Genomic DNA, 21265 nt, shown 5'->3' on the forward strand with positions numbered 1-21265 from the left:
ATACCAGCTACACCCCAACATACAATTTGGAAATTAGAAGGGAACTTGCTAAGTCATATTACAGTCATTTTTCAACTTCTGGAGTCTCTTCTTCTATTCTTCTTTTTCTTCTTGTCGGGTGCAATATGCAGTCGAGTACGTATGCATTTTCATCATGAGAAAACATTATTTTTATAACCGACAAAATAACCCAACGTTTGTGAAACCTTTCAGGTATTATAATATATGGAATTTCAATCTCGTTCGGTTAAACTATCTTTTTGTATACGAATATGTTATTAGGAATTGTACAAACAATGATGTATGATCGCTTTTCAAACTCTGAAAAAAAAAGGTTTGTGATCACACCTGTATGTTCACTACACTAGCTTTGAATTTGAGACACACTACTACCCATTTTTGTATTTTTTCAAAGTATTGAAAACGATTCTGTGTACCAGAACAACAAAAAAGTATGAAATATGATTTTCGAAATACGTTGATCTGTAATAAAGGTCCGGAATTCCCTTAAGGATAAATGGGAGCTACAATATGGATCAAAACTTAGAAATCGGAAGAAACCGTTTCAGACATTTCGAACAGTGTTGTTCGAGCCATTGATAGTGAGCTAAGATATCGACAATTTGAGAACAAGTTTCATAATTGAAACACTAGAAATGGTAACGATTAGGTCAAAGAGGAAAACAATTCCAAAAACGTTAGAATGAGCTCTAAAACATCAGAGTTTGAGCATCTCGAACGTTAGAATCGTAAGCGCTTCTCTGAAATTGTCGATATCTTAACTTGGGCGTTTCGAATTTGGTTATACTTGTTCCTGCACCACGGTAGGGCTGCTTGTTTCACTTATGTCCACCATCCTTGGTTGAATAACAAATTTCTAAACACATCCTTCGCGGTCTTGTCTCTCTTCAAGGTTTCGATTCAGACCGCGAGTCCCATGATCCTCGAACCTTGATATATCCAAAAATGCCATCTGACAAATGAACATAATTGCCATGCGATCGCTAGGACGCAAGGTGAAGGATAACCGTCCACGGAGAGTCAAGTTCGTTGGGACGCCGCCAAGGCTGCGTTTCGGCCATGCCGCAGTCCTGCCGCGGCTTCGGCACCGAGTTCCTCTAGCGCCTCCTTCGTCCTGGCCAATTCGATGTCCATGCAAAGCAAACGGCGATCTCACCGGCTGTCAATTATCCGTTATATACGACCCAGAGGCTCAAACCCGGTGCCCGTCCTCAGCAACTCCTCAAACCCAAGCCCGCCGAGCGAATCCTCTTAGCGTCTCGCATCCCGACATTGACGATCGGACCCAGCATCCGCGTTTCCGGGAATCGTTTGGTATTCCTCGCGGCGGCGTCGGCGCCGTGTCGGAATTCGGACACAATAACGATGCCGGTTCTGCTACAGTAGAAAACTGCCCCGTCGAATGTGTCAGAATTGCAAATATCTCACCACCGTGGTTAGAAACCTGCAACCCCACCGCATGTCAAGTTTGCCGCCTTCTCTAAACCCGGGGAATCTAGCGAGGGATCCGTAGGAGATTCGATACCTACTACTCGGGAGCTTCTTCGAAACCTGACCTCGAACCTGTCTCTACGAAAAGATTTGGTAGGACCTGTCTTCCAACGTCCTCGACCACGTTCATCATCGCCTTCCAACTTCCCCGATCTTATCTTCTTAAACAATACGGATAACTTAACCGAAGATTACTTCTTTCGTGCAACAGATCTATGGAGTCCGCATGCCATCATTCATTCGGCGAAAAAGTGACGAATGCAGTCCGTTTAGTATTCCAAACCCTGAAACCAATTGATGCCACAAGAAATCAGCACTTCCTAACAATACCTGTTATTGCATAGTGTCTTCTACTCTTAACGTCGGCTAAACTTCATTGCATGAACAATCTAGAAGAATCTTGCGAAACAGTACATGAATGAGTCAAAGAGGATCATTAATTGGTTATCGAAAAAATCATCTGAGGACACTATGAGCGACTTGTTAATTGAACGTTCATGGCGCGATATAAACATTCTCAGACATAATGAGCGATGGCCAGATTATCCATTCGTGGCTACGAAAATAAGATTATCCCGGTAAATATTATACAAAATGAGAGCACATAACAACCGTTCCTCTTCGCGATACGAAAATTATGTACCTCCTTTTTCACACAGTGTATTGCAACGTGAGAAACAACACGTCGTAAAATATTCAGCACTGGAAATATGTAAGCATGATAAGAATACAGATGAAAAACCGTGTTCAACGTGTTTTTTCTGCTAGAGCTGGTGAAAATATCATCTGGCATGTAAAGATAATAATTTAAACACTGCAGGGACTGCTAGGCATGTCTGAAGGTTAAAATTGAATGTCTCCCTCTCTCTCTCTCTCTCTCTGCGCGACGCCGTTAATTATGATTGGGCGTTCTTAACTCGGCGCGGTGCGTACTGTATATCTATGTTTAGTATTTCACGAATTTGGTGTTTCCTTTAACTCCGCTGTAGCAGCCGTGCTTTCGCTGTGAGCAAGACTCGAAGAATTGTTAGATGCCTTCCCCCTTCGACAAATACACGCCGTCTCGGCGGGTAATATTTCCCAATCGGTGTCTTGGTAACACCACAGCCAAATAGCGTATTGGAACTTTTGGAATCTGCCCCCTTGCAGCCCAAGTCTTGTTCATCGAGCCCGCAAACGAGCAAAAGAACCAAGTGGGTAATTGGTCCTGGTTGAATCATGGACCACGAGGTGAAAAATAAATATTCTTAAGTCCGGAATTTATTCATTTACTATAACAAGTTTCCTTTAACACGTTGCAATTCTATCTCAGATGTTTCATACCGGGAAAAAAATTCTAACATTGAGCAGCGGGTGTTAATCAACACTTATAAGAGGATGTCAGACCTTTCTCTTGACCGACCTGCAATCCAGCAAACATGTACTCGCACTGTGTTCTGCTCCTGACCAGTGGAGTCTTCAAACTTTAGAAAACGGTACGGTTTGTAATTACCGTTGTGTACTTGGCTTCAAAAAAAAAAAAACGGTCCGAAAGTTGACTCAAACACTTTAAGGTTATGGCGAAACATAGTGTATTGCTGAGTTCGATGTCTTTAGCATTTATCCATCAATTTTTGAAAATAATCTTGGTAAGCATACAAACGTCATTCCATAACCCAAACCGTATTTTTTCCCAAAATTTAAACCGATTCCATCGCTCAGGTGATAAAGAGGTTTAAAATATGATAAATGCTAAATTGATCGCCAAAATTTGAAGGTCTGATATCCACTTGCAGATACATTTTTGCACGAATTACATTGATTTTAAACAATTAAGATATTGACGATGTCCCCTTTAGGTAAACCAAACTCACCGCGTTCAAAAACTACTCCGTGTATAACAGCTCTCTGATGCCAAAACAATTATACGTAAGATAATTGGAGTGAGGTAGGCCAACGTTTTCCCACATCATAACAATTTTGTTGAACACAGACAGACGGCTCGTCTTCGGCTTCGAAATATCGTGTAAAAATCGCACTCCCGGGACGGCTGACTCGGCGTATCGGTGTCGTAAAATACGACCGAGTAAAGGTTCGAAGGACTAACCTGGCCCAACTTAAAGGGGGCCCAACGGCTCCGGCTGGTGCGAACCGAAAGGGTGCCGGGAATGAGAAAGCCAGGGTGGAGAGCTCGTAAACACCAGACGGCAACACGTAATAATTATAATGAGGGGCCGCGAGAGATAATGACGAGCAAGCTGACTGGCTGGCGATCCCCTCGTTTATTCTCATCGTTGCAGGCCAGACGTCGCAAATCAAAATCCAACCGTATGAAACGCGCCTGTCTGAATTTTTTCGAAATTATATTTGCGCCTCTTTTCCTACGCCAGGCACTTACCTTTTCTTCTACGGACGAAAGGCTGAGTTTAGTCTTATTCTTCCAACGGAAGACAAGAAGAGGGATCAGGCTGACGTGCTACCAGAGGATCCGACGATATGGTTCACTCGAAGGCGTTCACCTACTGCGAATTCACAAGACTACGAAATAACACGCCGAATTTACACTGGGAATTTTTTTACCACGCCGCGTTACCAATCTCACGTATATAACCTGAATCACGCTGTCTTATTTTACTAACGTCACGGACATTCTGGTTACTTTGCAACCATCACTTTTTACCGATCGTCCTCTGCTCTTTCAACCTCGAATGTTTTATCGCGTCAAAAATTTCTCGCTTCTGTAATTGGTCCTGAAAGTATTCCGAAGACTGCGATTATTAAAAAGTTCCGACAATCGAAAAGGCGAAAAATGCATTTGTAATTTGTATAATTCCACTAACAGCTAATGCGAATTGAACAACGTATCTACTTGTCAATAGTTCAATAGTATGAATTGAAATTACATGAAGTCATTTAAATGTGAAATAGAAGAAGTAAAGGTTTTCAATCTGCATCAATGCGCAATATTCGCACGTCATGAATAATTCAGCGTCAGTCAGGAAGGGTGGAAAAAGAAGCTGGCTGCAGCTTATGGAAGATGAGATGCTGTGCAACCTCGGGCTATCCGCATGGTTCCTATATCGACGAGCGAAGAAGAAGAGGCGAGGTAAAGTTGCCCTCACAACGGACCTTTAATTACGCTGATATCACGGTAATTAAGCCCATCAATGGATACCATTGTGCGTCAGGCAACGGGTCCTCCTATCCTCGCCTGTTCTCTTGGCTCTACTGTTATTCATCCTCGAGCTATCGGAGGCATGCGGAGGGGATCAAAAATACAAAAAGTCCGGACGTTTCATTGTGAGCAAACCGAACAGGACCGGCTCACTCCGCACGTGGATGACGTAGTAGCACTTTTCTATCGCCGGAAACGTGTATCATTCATAGAAACTCCGCAAGTGCGATTCAAACATCTTTCCAAAACCTTGAAAATTGAGATAAATGCGAGGAGTTATTCGCCCGATGGATGAGAATGAAAGTCACTTGAAAATCATTGAGAAGTGGAATGACTTTGAACGATTAATATTCACTCGAAGATCAGTCGAAATCAAGGTATCCTTTAACGTTAAAGAAACTTGAACTAGAGTCATTTTTTCGGTATCATTTCCATATCGGCGTGGTCGGTGGTCATCTTCGAACGTACCATTCTCCTTGGAAAATTCGTTGACTCACCACGGACTCGTCCCACGGACTGCGTACTGGCAGGTGAATAATTAACATACTTTCAACCTGACGTGATAGTTTTGAAGCTTCCTTGGAGCCTTGAACGTCTGGATAAGAGAGCGAGGTTAAAGCGTTGGGAAGATAGGAGCAAATCGTTACAAGTGCGAGATGATCTAGCGCAGGGCATTATCATGTGGACTGAGTGGATCACGAAGAGAAGCATACGCAGCATCGTAACTATACCTAAGGTAAAATCTCGAGTTAACTAGTCCGTGCTTACGCGCAGGATACGAGGTCCGGAGAACCTAAGCCTAGGTGTGTACGTGGGGTGCTTACCGAAAGGCTGGTTGATGGTTATAACCAAGGAACGAAAGGAGAAAGAACGCGTGAACAAGATGAAGGCGGAGAGTCGAGAGGGAGGATAAAGGTTTGTTTGTGGCCGCCCGCACCGCTGTTCTTCTTGTTTGTCGGAGATGTTAGAACAACCTTTCGAACAACAGTTCATCACCAACGCCTATCGGGCTGGCGTCCCTGCCATCATCGCCCTTGTGCCTACGCGGTCACTTTTAATTTCTTCTCTCTTTACCTCAGGTCCCATTGCAGGTTCCTCTTTTTTTTTTCTTCTCTCTTCCACCCTCACTCTCCCTTTGTCTCTTGCCTTCCTTTCCCCATTGTTTGCCACGCCATTTGCTATTTCCTTAGATGTCGCGACGCCTGCGACCGTTTACGTCCTTTTTACAGGCGCCCCGACCGCTTTTCCATTCTAGCGCCGCAAGCCATCAGTATCGGATTACGACGGTTGTAAGTCCATTAGGTTTGTTTGCTTAGGACTGTAGTCGAAGTTCTTCATTTATGCCGCATGAAATATTACGTTTCTCTCAGTAAATAAATCTTTCACCGCCCCACCATATGGGTGAGCATGGTCCCAGAAATATCGTGAGCGAGAGAGACGCGTAACCATTACCTTCGTATTAAACAAGTGTTTACAGGTATTATCTGTCTGTGCTTGTTTTTTGAAAAATACATTCATCGCCACTGCCCCTGTGATTAATCACAATTTCTAGACGTAAAAAATCATCGTCAGTTTTCATGCTATCTTGATTAACGAAATATCCAGTATATATTTACTCAACCGCAATGATTATTAGCTTTCGTACGTCATATTTATCGCATGAGTTACAACCATCGGAATTCATACGCCAGAATAAATAACAAATTATTCCATTTCGTATATTCCTTAGTCATTCAACCGTCAGCTTCTGACGGACCGAGGTTCAAAGTTCGAAGTGAAAAATATTCGTATATTCAGTATTACAGACAACTTTCTTTCGACAGCTAGATTGACAAATCTTTCGATATGGTGACCAATTAAAATCCACCTGCACATTCTATCTTCCCTTCCGCTACTCCGGTCGTTATTAAGTCTCGACTTTCTATGCAAGTTCTTATTGTACCAGTTTCCCAAAAGAATCCCAACCCCATGATGTAAGGAAATAAAGTGTGTGCCATAACTGAAGACCGATTATGACTCAGTCTGCGCATATCCAAGACGATGTCACATAAATCACGTAAACAGGTTACTTATTTATTTCCATATATTCTGTTTGCTGAGTTTGTGTAGTCAAAAGTTGAAAAAACAATACCACAAACATTAGCGGACAAAATATGAACCCCATACGACGTCACCTCGGGTATGTTTTCCGATTGGTTCGACTAAAACCTATGCGGATTGTTCCACCTTATTTCCTTACAGCATGCCTAACCCCGGGTACAATTATCACCCCATGAAAAGAAAAATGTCGTTAAACCTTGTTTCACTATTTTCTCAGGTTGCAGTTGCCGGTAGCAGTTCCAGTGCGAACGCCGTCAGCCAAGGCACAAGCGAGATGGATTGGTGGTCCGGGGTAGCGGAAGAGGAACTACTCTACTATACGGGTGCAGCAAACGACATGGACTCTCTCTGGGCGGCTATTGGCACCTTCGTACCACCGCCCCCTCGGCCACCGTACCTTCCCGACGAAGGAATAAGCACCGACGGCCTCACTACCTGCGATCTTTGCTCTTGGGCATGGAGGCACGACAGGCACGCTTTCTCCTTGGACGGCACCCTGGGTAAGCGGGGTTATACCTCCTCCTCAGCTGCTAATAACTTACAGAGTATAATGATTTCCCGATAAAGCTCGACTATTATTATACGTACTGTACTTTCCACTGACACCGCGCGCAGTGAGCGTATATTTTGAGGAAGCTAGTTAATGTTTTGCAAGGTTGTTGCAGCGATTCTTTCTGGTGTAAAACCGTTGGTCCTTATCGCTCCTTAAAATTTGTTTTAAAGTACTGTCTATTAAAAAATAGTGCAGTCCATGTTCAATGTTTCGTTACACTAACATTGCTAACTTCAATCTCGTTTGAAAGGGTAGTTATTAAACCACTCACCGATATTTCAGATACCCACTTAATACACATATTCGCATAAATTTTCCTCAAGATACTTTGCGGCGTGTCATGAATGATGTGTTTTTTGTAATATGTAAGCGTCTCTGTCGATAGGAAAGAACCTGTAGGTCCACAGTGAGATGTTCCACGATTGAAAACATTCGACCGACCATTCGATTTAAATGATTACCTCGGCTTGGCCAAACGTCTTTGACGATATCAAACTATTTGTTTTTCAAATCACTATGTGTCTGTTAGGTATACCATGCCCACAGCGCAATTAACATCGCCACTAAATCTGCTCGATATCTACTCGAAAATACGATTATTGTTCGTCTGGTCATCAGAGCTTAGGTTCTTTCAATTTGTTCTCTTAATCGCGGTATATTTATTTGAACTCACTTCTGTTGTTTGTTTTTCGACATTTTCAAATGTTGGAACGATCATCGGAAAGACCGTTCTGTGTAGATGAGTGAAAAACATCCGTATAATATTTCTGCATTCAAATTACTGAAAATTTCTGGCAGGTGATCAGAATAAATTGTTCTCTCAACGCAGTTTGTATCTTCATTCCGTTAACGTATTCATGAAACTATATTATAGTATTTTTTTCATTATTTTCATAAGTAATCAATGCAGTCTTCAAGTACCTGAGCATTACAGAATTTATCAATTGAAAAATATGGTTCTATCTGCCGTGAGAAAAATTCTATTCCCAACAAAGAATGCCACTGGAAACTTGAATAGTTGTTTTTTCGTCACTGTATCAAGTCATCGCAATATTTTCCATCGCACCATGAAATTCCAGTCGGCGGGAGATCGGTTTTGTTACGGAAGTAATACCAAGATGTTCACAGCAACTCAATATCTTATACCGTTGATGACTCTCCAGACTTTTGGAAAAAAGAATCAAACAAAAAAACAGTGTCCACCATTTGTCCCGGTACAATCTGCACGAAACAGAGCCAACACCGCGGGCGTGATCTTCGTTGCCCAGAGCTGATACTAAAGTATAGTAGTAAATAAATAGGTGTAATGTGTACACATATATAGCCTACTCGAGAAAGCCAAACAGCCAGCGATCCGTGCAGAGCAGGGAGTCGTAGAAGAGGAATAAAAAGAAAAATTACTCCGTGTTAATAGACCGCGGCTGTAATGTAAGAACTAGCAGCTCCTGCATCATGCGCTCTAAGAGTGTTTAAGTGTAATTTTCTCGTAATTTAAAAAAAAAGCAGTTATCCATACATACCCTTGCATCAACCTTTAAGGTACCTGCATACCGTACAACACATGTTCGTAACGACATTACAGCGACGATTAAACCTAATTCCATAAGTAATTTCATCGGATATTAGGGCAGGGCAATGTACGGCGGCCATCTTGCGGGGATAAACTAGGGACGAAATGCCGGGATGGTCCTCGAACATGGTTCGCTGGTTCCAGGGAGCTTCGGGGCATCGTAAGTCGCGTTCCTCCTCGAGTAAATTAAAAGTAATAATTTGATCGTGTAGTCGGGCTGGAGGAGGCCGGACGCGAAGGCCGACATCCGGTGCCTCGACCAATGGGAAACGGGCCCTGTGCAAGCTGCACGCACCTAAACCAAACCCTTCGTGCAACACCCGGTAAACACATGCACCGTGCATGTGTAATGTGTACGTACGGATGCTTCTCGACGTGCAGACCTCGACGCCGCTTCCTCCACTTGGATCCCATTATCGCCATTACCATTACCGTGAATACTCAGGGAATACAGAAGTTCGAACTAACAAAATGGCGCCTCTTCTCCCCACCCCCCTCCTCCCTTCTTCTTCCCTACCGCGACCGTGTGAAGATTCGAATCGCTCTCCGAGCACTCGAAGATCGTTTACAGACTTCGTTGCATGTCGATTTGTTGCACCTCACGGAGCTTAAGGAGTCTCCGTACTTTCGCTGAAGGTTATGCCGATGGTTCTTGAAGTGTAAATCTCGTTGATTGGTTTTAAGGAGAACGAGTTCATGTTGAAGTTTCATGAATTTTAGGCAGGTTCGTTTAACAGTGAATCGAATTTGAAAATCATTGGGCTGCAGTAGAAGCTCGTTCTTGTCTCGTTTGCTACATTTTTTCGAATTTTTCCCAGTGATTTTGTGATATTCATTATACAACTTCCTGTAATGTTTTCAACTGGTTTATCACCATTTTTTGGTAATAAATTTTTTTACATCAGCCAGTTGGTTTAATTGATTTTCACGACTGAATTATGAGAGAGAACGTATTTAACGGATGATGATCCAAAAACCAATACTCTTTCTTCGTTTTATCATAAAATAATCACACATTGAGTATTTATCAAATAATTATATTTGTAACTTACGAAAATCTTCAATTTGAAAATTCAAAAATAGAAAATATTGAAATTAGTCTTAAAAGCATAGATATGGAACGCCAAAGACTGTCAGGAGGAAATTCTTCATCGAGATTTGAACTCAATTTCCAAAATTCCCACGCTGAAGATGTTTCTTCTTGTGCGCTGATCTTTTTTTTTCTTACAATTTTTTTAATCAAATTTCTTTTTTCTTAGATTGATTTTCTCGTACTTTCCAAAACATTACATACATAATAAGATAACAACGTTGCTATACATAGTATATTCATTGTACAGAGTGAATTCCTATGTACTGCATGGTCCGTCGTCTGCGAAAATTCAATGCGCACGCACTACGATCCGAAAACGGTTATTTTCCAGGTTGACCAACCGTCATAAGCATAACCTCAAAAATTTATAGTGCGTGTGAATTGAATTTTAGAAGACAACGGACCATGCAGTCCTTAGAAATTCACACTGTACATTTGACTGCATCAAACTGCAGGAATCAGCGACATCCCGTAGAAGCTGATTTATTATACCGTACGATTATAATAAGGAACTAGAAATCTTGAAACGCGGCTGTAACAAACCTGTACCACTATAAAAGAAAAAACAACGAACCGAGGAAAGAAAAAAAGGAAAACTGAAAATCTGATGAGAAAAGCACCTGATAAGCTGTCCTTCAAAAATCCCTTATGGCGTTCATATTAAGCGTTTTACTTTCAAGCCAGCAGTGGCAAACATTATATATATATATATATAATATATACCACGCGCGAGATGCGGCAGTGGATTACGCAAGGCGATGATCTAGCATAAATCCAGCATGATCTGTGCAGGTATCTCTGTTGGAAATATTATGGAGGTATCGTGCGCGAGATGAGAAGAGGCAAAGAAAATAGGGTCCGTATAAGAGAGGCGGTGCTCGTCACGCGTGGTAATCAACGCCTCACTTGACGACCGCCCGACGCAATAATTACCAGATCGCACCCGACCCGACGTCGCTTCGCACTCCGTATAATACACATGCTTCATGGCACCGCGATTGTCCGATGATTCTCGCGATTTCTCTCTCCTCTCTCCTCTCTTCTCTCTCCTCTCTTCTCTTTCCTCTTCGCCGCGTGTCGGTGCAAGAATCGCTTCTTTCCGACTCCGCGATCCCGTCTCTTGACCCTTGAAATAACCTCTTGTCACTATTTTTCGCGTACATATTTGAACGGTATAGATTTGAAGTTGACGTTTGCGGCTATGCACCCAAACTTACTTGATGACCAATTTATGAACAAAGATTCAAGGGGATGCCCTAGTCGATTTCGACGTTGACGTATATATTTCCAAATATCGAAGTCCACGTATCTCAAACGCCGAAAAAGACTTAACAACTCCATTTTATACACAATTTTGAACAAAAACACTCCAATACATTTTATTTACTTCTGCGTCAAATGAAAATTCGACACAGGTTCCTTATATGGAATAAATTCCTAACGACCGCAAGTTCCGTCGTCTGCTAAAATTTAATGCGCACGCCCTACAATCGGAGATCGGCTGTTTATCAGGGCTACCAACTGTTTCTAACCTTGAAGGTTTTTACAAGTGTCGTTGGCAATTGTAAAAATTTTTGAAATTACGTACGTAGATCGTAGCGAACTCTCGTTTAAATTTGTGACGGTTGGCTGCCCTGACAAACAGCCGCTCTCGGATCGTAGCGCGCGCCCAATAAATTTGAGCAGACGACGTACAACGTACAATCGTTTTGGAATTTATTTTGCGTACGTATACACGTTCACACTCACGCATGCGCATGTGTCTATAACATGAATAAAAACAAAAGAAAAGAGTGCGACCCCTATCCGCGGTGAAAATTAAAGACCGCTTCCCGGTGACAAATGACAGTCGCAATTCCCGCGACCGGTCATGTAGGTATCCTCTTATACACACACACACATGGTCGGCAAGGATACGTCCTCCTCCTGGTCGAAGTCTCGTAAAACGAGAAACCGAAGGCGGTCGTCCATTGGCGAGAAGGGAGGGAGGAAGGAAGATAGGTAGGTAGGTAGGTAGGTAGGCATAAGGTCCATGCGTCGCGACCTTTTAGAGTGATAAACAGCTCCCGGAGTGAATGAAGGAATGTCCGCGGGACGTGGGAGAGCGTGTATTATGGGGGCGCTGAGGAGGGACGATCGTATCGGTCAGATAACGCGCCGCTCTCCTCTCCTCTCCTCTTCTCTTCTCACCGAAAATGCGTAACGAGGTGTTTCAGGGCGCGCGGCGGTTAACGCCTCCTCTTGCAGCCGTTTTAAACCCCCCCCCCCCCCCAAAGTATTTTATCTGGGTAACGATCGTCCCTGGATTTATTGGCGGGACCGAATATCCCGTACCTACGTGCAACATCCTCCCGCACAGCTTGTGTGCTCCGATGCTACTCCTGCAGAAGAGAATTGCCCCGGTTCGACTCTGGTGCGTGGACCAGATCGACGAGGCGCCTCGATCTCGAGGATCCTTGTAGATAATATCTCGCCTTGCCGCCCTCCTGCGGACAGCTACTCCGGCGGCATCGTCGAATTGAAAGGATCCTCCTGATTCATGCCGCCTCGGTGATCCACGGGATGACCTTGACTGCATTATCACGGTTGCGGAGGCTCCAGGTGAGTAGAAATTCGATGTCTTTTATCTTGATTTGATTACCAGATTGTCGAATATTGTCAATTTATCGACTTCCTGTGTTCGTAATAGCTACGACGATTTTTCTAGATTCCCAAATACAAAATAAAAAATTAAGTCATAAAGAGTACCAAAATTGTAAACAAAAGTTTCAATATCGATTTTTCTTTCAAAGGCCATTGATTCAAGAATTAAATTTAACGAAGAATCTGCAAACGAGATAATTGAAATCTTCGGGAATCATTGCGATTCATTTGTAATCACATGATAGTGTACAAAATTGCGTAACAAGTGTAGAAAGTCGTAGAAATTTACGCAAGTCTTGTGATAAACAGCAAGTTGATTTAATTATCCATTAACATTACACTGATTTTTATCTTATCGTTCCACGTGCGATGAGTTATTATGTTGGAAAGCTATTTTCGACAAATTCCCTGAAACAGGTTTTTTTTTCCGTCAATGTCTTAACATTGTTGATGACTAATTAACATAATTAGCAGTGCAATCGTGGAAGATTGAATAAATCAGTTTACAGATGTTTAACCTTTTTAAAATGATTTGAAATCAAAAGTCGATATCTAGACTCTACTTTATAATTTTAGGTTTTTTTCTTACATTTTTGTATATTCTTCATAGCTTACGAACACACGAAGATGATGAATCCTCGATATACGATTATCTTGTAGTAAAATAAGTGCAAGTGGATCGAATCTCGACATACCAACCTCCTCGAAAAAGAAAAGAATAAAGGTGGGAGTAAAGAAAATAGAAAGATCAAAAAATCGATGGGCCGCAATATCGAGTTTTTAAAAAGCGATAGCTTAATAAAAGATTAGAAAGATCAGAACATAGAATGCCAAACTGTAGAATCGTCAGAATTCCTCTCGATAATATAGAATCGTATCCAGATACTCGAATTTGTTGTTCCATGTTTTGACTGTTCTATACTTTGTCTTTCTGTACTTCGACTTGCTATGTTTTCAATTTTCTATACCTCAACTTTCCAAATTTTCAAATTCTACGCATAAGATTTTCGCGTCGTTGAAATTCTAATTTCTTACCCCTACCCAAAAATAACCTCTCCAAATGATGCCAAGGCGGGAAAAATCTCGTTCACGCCGAGCGGTCGGAAAACCGCGGTCAACTTTCGTCACCTGGAGTAACTTTATCAGTTTCCTGAAACTTAGGTCGCGTCGTTCTGTACTTTAAGCGTCGCACAGCAAGTCCTGCGGCGCGTACATACACGTACGCATGTACCGAAACAATCTCTTGAAACCTGAAAATCAACTGCGCGTGCGCAAGTTTTATCGACTATTCGTGCAGGCTGACCATCCCGAGTTTCAGTTGTCAAACTTTGTTTCTGGCGGCGATGTAGTGGATACGAATTTTCGAGGTTAGAAACTCAAATAATTGAGGCAGTGACTCGGAAGGGTTTGGGAAGCATTTGTTATTGGGTCGGAAAGTTGATTCTTCAAAGAACGGTCGAAATTTAATGCTTATGCTCTTTGAAAATTCAAACGTACACATTTTGTGTACGTTGACCCGCTTGCATCGCAGACAAAAATATCGCTGCGGGAAGATTTCGCCGACCAATGAGATTGAATTCTTTGGCGCATGCGCGGTTGATTTTCAAGTTACTACAGATTGTCCCGGTATACTCCAGTGAAAAATATCACTATCATGGAAATACTCCTTCTCGCCTAGGACTTGACGGCTCGCAAGGCTCGTTTAGACCGGCTAGATTAGGCAGCGGGGAACCTACCCACGCCTCTCAGGTATTTCTGGTAATTAAGATTAAACTCTCTGGTCACCAGTAAAAGGTCGTCGTCTGCCGCTCCGTTGGACCCCGTGCTAGCTCTTTCGAATTTCACGTTTTATCTCACGGTTTCCAAAACGTCTTCCCTCGGGTTTCCTTACGCCGTCCCCAAATCATCTTTATTATATTTTCAGTTATCTGCAGCTTTCGTTATTCTCCCACATTTTAGTGTCGCGGATTAGACAAGCGTGGGAATCGATTGTCAGTGTTACGTTGGGTCGAACTTCAAATTCTGGTACAAAAACAGTAGGCTTTCAGAGTTGACCACAAAGTCCGCAGTCCAAGACTCAGCACAATTGATCTTCCAGTATTCGTTCTTCTCTACAATTCCACCAATTTTAAATTTCGATCCACTATGTCGGATCTATCATTTTGAATTTAATGACACTGAGCCTCAAAACGTCGAAATTGTTATAAACTCGAGAATTTAATCTCGCACAAATCAGACGGAACGTGAGGCAGGTGCAGCCGTTATTTTCGAACCGCTTACGAGTTCCAAAAATCTTTAAGCGTCTTAGTCTTGGATAGTTGAACAGCGATGTCACGGAACGCGAGAAGTCCAAAATGGCTGATGGATTTCAAACGCAACGAACCGTGGGCCGTGCAATGGTTGCGCGATCGTCGCGGTGCTCCCAAAGTAGTAATTTGGTGTTCATTTCCTTTCTCCGTAACAATGACAGCTGCAATTTAATTCCTTGAGCCGAATCGAAGAACTCGCTGCCCCCGTGCCGCTCCTTTAATGGCGGCCTGCTGATCATAGCCCCCCTCGAGAGTTGATTGAAATTCTATTGTTCCTCGATGTCTCCTCCATATTATCGTTTCTTCACCTGAGCTAACACCGGTCAACACGAATTTTTTCGTTTTTCAAGCATTTAAAAAACTTACAATTTTCCAAGTTCAAAGTGACTTTGATGAAATTTGGTTTGAAGAACATGAGTATTTTTTTCTCCTTGACAGGGATCACTGAATTTGTTGCTATTCTGAAGTCGAGAGGTTTTTCCTAAGAAATGCATCGTTACACTAACGTGATAAAGTTCAACCTGACATCGTTTTCCCTAGATTAGAATAGCGGGATTCCCAGTACAGTTTCTCTAAGTGTTGGCTTGCAATCCGGCTCGCGATAGGTGCAACGTATCGAAACGTTTCTCTGGATGTGAACACCTAACAACAGCGACGATAGAAAGGGAGGGACGAGTGAAGTTGAAGAGGATTTAGAGAGGGACGAATGACGGGGATGAAGGATAACTGGCAACAGATCCATCACCTAGTGATCGATCGGCTCTTCTCGCTATCCGCCATCCGATCTGATTGTGAGACCGAGAGGCGCGACTTGGCTCGACTCGGTTATACGTTCCTGGGCAACGACAGACGCGATGGGCCGATGGGCAAACGCGTTGGTACGATGTTACACCGCGTCCCTCTGTTCTTACCTACAGCTACGGCATACACGCAGGTACTAACCGGCGGTACACACGCTACTCCCTGATCTTCGGTTTGTTCCTATCCCTCCGCGAAGGTGTGGCCTCATCGACATACCGATTGACAGCCCGACATGTATCCCTATTTTTGTATCATCGTTATACTCCAATACCTCGTGCAGCCCTTTTTTATAACACGGAACACGAGCGTCGAGCTCAAGTTGGGTCGTTTCGTACCTTGAAGAAAGTCTATCACATCCATCAGGGCGAGATGGTTGATAGGGTAGATGTACCGGTTTTAGTGACCGTAGTACCATGTTGTGGACATATTCGGTACCTCGGTACAGGCACTAAAGTGCTTTGGTCTTCGTGAATACCAATTTATAAACAATAATAAATTCAATTTTTCAATGTCAGATTTCCGTTACTAATTCAGTAATAATCGAATTAATTAAAAGTCACATTCGTGAGTGCACACAATCTTACAAACGTGGCCGAAAATGGTGCATCTATTCGAATTACGAATAACACATAATGCACTGCACACTGTATTTGTATTAACAGTTCGGTTTCTAAGGATGGATGTCATTTTTTTATCAAACAAGATTTTTGCTTTTCCACGTCTATCATTTAATTTCTGAACGGTCCATTGTGACTTGGACAGTACATAATTCGCTGAACATACGGACAATTATAAAAGTTAACGAGTCATAATCACATATTAGATATGAACTTCGTAAGACTGTTGATTCTCACGTATCGTTTATCATAACGGAAGGAAAATACCGTTAAGGATTGTATTTTTGATGGAATAAGTCGAGCGGTGATATTTCACTTTATAAAAAAAATTAACATATTTCTAAAAACACCATTCCTGTACGTAAAAGTATCGTATAATTGTCAAGGTGTGTCTTAAGCAGGATTAATGTACGCAACGGTACTTAGCTCTTAGTTCAAATGACCAAATGATTTTTTTTCTTCATCTTCTTCATCGTCGAGTATCCATCTACGTTCAGAAAGAACAACGAGGTGTTGAAGAAAAATTTTCTCACAAGGCACAGAGCATGCATGCGGCGGCACCAGCAACAGCAGCAGCAGCAACAGCGGCAGCATTCTGCACGCGACAGGCTCTGGAGGTATAGAGCCGGTTATAAAGGGACAAGGAGGCACCACAAAGAGGCAAGGAAGAGAGGTCTTCTTCATCTCTTTCGTGATAGAGAACTATAGGCCCGATGGACGAGAGACAGAGGTAGGCATTTTCGACCTGCCCGTCACCCGGTCCCCGGGCTTTTGGAGCCGGATGATGTACAAGGCTCCGTTGTTTCAAGTGGTCAGACGAAGGGTGAAGGGAAGCTCCTCTTGAACGCAAACAAACGTACGTCAAATCACTTTTATTTGCTTTTTACGATTCTCCGTGGGCTTGTGCAGCAGGCTGCTTGCTGATGGTGCTGCTGGTGGTGCTACTGCCGAGGATGCCGAAAGGGTCAAAGGGGCGCCCCTTCGTTGTTCTTCAAACGGCGCCTTTAACACACAACCGAATTGTTCCCAGGTCGTATCCCTTCCAGCTTCTGAAACAGAACGTGTCTGTCTTGCCGTTTATAACCGCGCGGTAATTAACGGTCACAATATTTCTGTGAATACCTTAAAGTGAGGAGAGAAGATGGAAGACACCCGAAGACCATGCACGCCATCCATCCGATCGCGTTATCGGCCCCTGAGATGTCAATCCGGCTCAACCACCAACCATCACTTCCGTAGGAATAAAACCTGCACCTTATACTGCACAGCGTTCAACCGACGCTCTTTGACCTCTTCCAACGCTGCAAATCCTGCAATGTCAGATACGACACTCAATTTATTCGACTGACGTCCTTATCTGATCGTCGTTCAAATGTATCTGCCGATGATAACGGTGCAGTTCAATCAATCCTCGGACGCCATTTTGCTTTCGTACCCTTCCTTAACTGCTCGAACATATACCTGTCAAGAACTGGAGGTAGATTGCAGAAGATTTTCTCATTTCGCTTCGTGATCAAGATCATATCCACATACTTTGGTTCAAAAGGACGCTAACGAAAGTTGATACTACAAATTTATATCTACGGCATGGATTGCAAGCTCGTCGGTTTATTCATATTACAATTTTCATTACATGTAGATATTTCGAATCTGCGAGATATAAGATTTAAGTGTGATGAGAAACGACGAAGCGATACGTCTCAGTGATCCTAATCGTACATTCCAAAGACTCCATCGCGCGTCGAATGAGCGTCAAATCTTAACTGAACCTAAGTTTTCAACCGGAGTTGGGTGTCAATTCAAGTTTAAGTGTTCCCACTAACTCAACACACCCGAGGGCACACATGATGCAGGTAATACTTGGCACGTCCATGCCAATTACTACAAGAGTCAGACGTCGGTCGGTGGGTGCCTGAAGGTGTCATGTTATTACTGACGTCTTTCACGTGAGAAACCAATCGATTCTCGTGAAATGGAATCCTTCCTGTTCGAGGCTGATTCAATCTTGGAACGAGTCATCATCCTGCGGTTTCTTATACTCGTAAAGACAGGAGTGAAACGATGTCAACCGTTCTTTGGTCGACCTGCACGCCACCGATTGCGGACCCCGATGGGATCGCCGGCTCGTGGAATCTCTAATTGAAGAGGCCCCTGCCTTTCCCCGAAGGCTGGAGAACACGGCCGAATACTCAATGGAAAGAGTAATAATATTTCCCCGTAGTGTCAGCGGCGAAACCGCATCTTTGCCTCGAGATGGCTCAATTATAATATTATACGCGAGGCGCGGACGATCTTTTTCTTTCTTTTGCAAAGAGGAAATTATACGTTGTTAGTGGTGAACACTTTGTGGACAAATTTCCGGGAAGTATCGACCACCAATTATCTGATATTTAGAGACAAATCACATTTGGTTGGTTGGTAATTTATATGTCTGGGATGTCAACACCTTGGGAACAACAAGCTTCGTTCCATTTTTGTTGCACTTCAAATGACTTTGAATTAGTTGAATTGAGTCGGCTATTAAAAAAGAATTCCAATATAGAAAAGTTTATTCGTTTCCTTCCGCCATTCTTCGCCAACGATTCTTACTTCGGTCATTACATTTCAGTGGTTAAAAGTTTTCCCAATACCTGCACCAATAACTGAAACATTCGTCATTTAAAAAAGAGAACTTCGCAATTTATTGAAGAATATTTTGATGTGAGTTTCACCAAAGTCAAGACGATTTTTCATATGTGGAATAATTTCAGACTACTTGCAATGATTTCACTAGGATTTAAGTATCGTATATCATGCATTATTTCGATTTCCAATATTGCAGAAGTTTCTGTACGAATAGAGTCAAATCTTTTCAAGGTGGACCGAATTATTGTTAACCTCTCACTTTCAAATTTCGCCACGATTAATTTCCGAGCCCCCAAATAATAATACATGTCGTGATTATCGGCGCCTCAAATAAGAGAGTCGGGGATGCCGATGTGGAGACGAGCACTGCGGGACGATTTGTCGAGGCGACGGGGGGTCGCCGTCCAAAGTCTGAGATGCCGAGGAGAAGGTGCCAGACCCTCCTCTCTCTCTCCCTCTCAAATCTCAAATCCCTTTCGCTCTCTCTGAGATATTCCTGTAGCGGTTCGCAGGAAAGGTGCGATATTCCCAATTTCTTATACCTATTATCCCTAACCGGGCAGAGCCGTGTAGGCGAAGCTGATCAACTCGATATATCCTCTATAAAATTGCTCCTCGAAGCCCACGTTAGGCGATGGTTCTCGAGGCCATGGAGCCACGGCTTGTAATCATCCTATGCTTCTCGCTCCAGGGGGCATTTCGAATCCAGGAATAAAACGACCGTTCGTTTTACCCTCGGCGTCCTCCTCGTGGTGTGAATTCTTTCATCCGGTCAAGGGAAATGAACAATTACGATATTCCCTGGGTTTTTTATTTATTTATTTATAGTGCACATTTTCAACGAAATCACCTCGCAGAGAATACGATTCACGAAATATATCCAATAATAATTAAGGACAAGTTCGATGAGTTTCAGCGAATAATTTACGAAAAGCCTGCCTAGCCTGCGAATTCGAGATGAACAAAAAAGAATAAAAAATAAATAAATAATAATTAATTTTCTTTTTTTGTTTGTTTTGTTTCTTTTTCGTTCGGATGCAAATGGTGGGCAGTTTTCTCACGTGAAAGTTTAACCAGCTCGAAGGCGTTTCATTCCCGTCAAGGCGCGACTACCGATCGGTCGATCATTTTTCCCCTCCGTTCGAAGTCCCTTCTCGCTCGTGTTTCTCTGACTTTGATCTTCGTGCGTACAAGCGCGTGGAACCTGTACCCGTTAATTCAAACTTACGTGTCGACGTGTTAACCCGACTTTTATTTTGCTTCCATTTATTAACGTTTTCTTTTCTTTATCCCTTCTTATTTTTCTCCATCGTTCGCCTGACATAATCACAACAACGATAACAATAACAATAACAATTTTGACGAGAAAAATGGGCTCTATGTATGTAGAATATAGGATCTGATCCTTGTATCAGATAAGAATTCAGAGTCCGGTTGGAGGTCTGGAATCATTTACTTCCTCGTCCGTCCATCGACATTTACAATACCTTATAGCCCAATCGGTGAGTCGTTGTATGTTTTTTGTTTCCGTCCATCAGCCCCGCATCTAGTTAATGCTGATAGTCTGAGTTTGTATCTTTTTTTTTTCATTTCTTCATTCTGTAACTAATTCTTTCTCATATTTTTCTTTATACCCTTTTTTTTCAACCCTTTTCATACCCTTTTTACCCGGAATGCAAGTATTAACGTATGAGGTATATGATCTTTCCTGTATTATTTAAGCATATGAAGTAGCGACGGTATGGAACGTTGGATATAAATAATATCCCGAGCTATTAGCCGGCTTCTGCTTAATAGCTGCCTACCGGCTTAATAGTCCGAACTTTGGGCAACTAATTAGCCGAGGGTTCGTCTGTTGCCTTTGAATCGCTCTTTTTCCTCCGCTTCACGTATTCATTGATCTCTTTTGGGAAGTTTCGTTTCGAAGTTTTCGGTGGTTGGTTTATATACTTGCTGTATGTACGTACATTGTGCCTTTTTCATATAGACCAGGCTGTAGTTATATAAGAGAATTCTAGGCGAACCCAACCAAATTCTGACCCTCAACATCTTTGATTTTGTTTAAATTTTTTTTACACATATAATTGTCGCAACTCTGAAACAGTGCCCTGAATGTTTCAGATTTTCCATTCCTCAATTATTTCGAAATATTTAAAGCGATTTTGAAAATAACCTTTATTAGAATTCTCAAAAAATTATCAAAAACTGTATTTTCTACTACAAACATTTCAAGACCGGGCCAATGATCGGTCGATTTGTTTCCATTTTTGTTCAGCACTTTCAATTTC

General features: G+C 42.5%; 1 protein-coding gene across 1 annotated transcript in view; it reads left to right on the forward strand.

Annotated features, from left to right (window-relative positions):
• The window catches only part of LOC107218576, a 77691-nt gene that overhangs the window by 31869 nt on the left and 24557 nt on the right, over positions 1 to 21265 (forward strand). The window contains exon 2 of the mRNA XM_046732335.1: positions 6984 to 7266. Within this exon, the coding sequence (XP_046588291.1) occupies positions 6984 to 7266 (283 nt within the window). The remainder of the gene's footprint in view (positions 1 to 6983; positions 7267 to 21265) is intronic.

Source organism: Neodiprion lecontei, chromosome 2, assembly GCF_021901455.1.
Source record: "Neodiprion lecontei isolate iyNeoLeco1 chromosome 2, iyNeoLeco1.1, whole genome shotgun sequence".
NCBI lineage: Eukaryota > Metazoa > Arthropoda > Insecta > Hymenoptera > Diprionidae > Neodiprion > Neodiprion lecontei.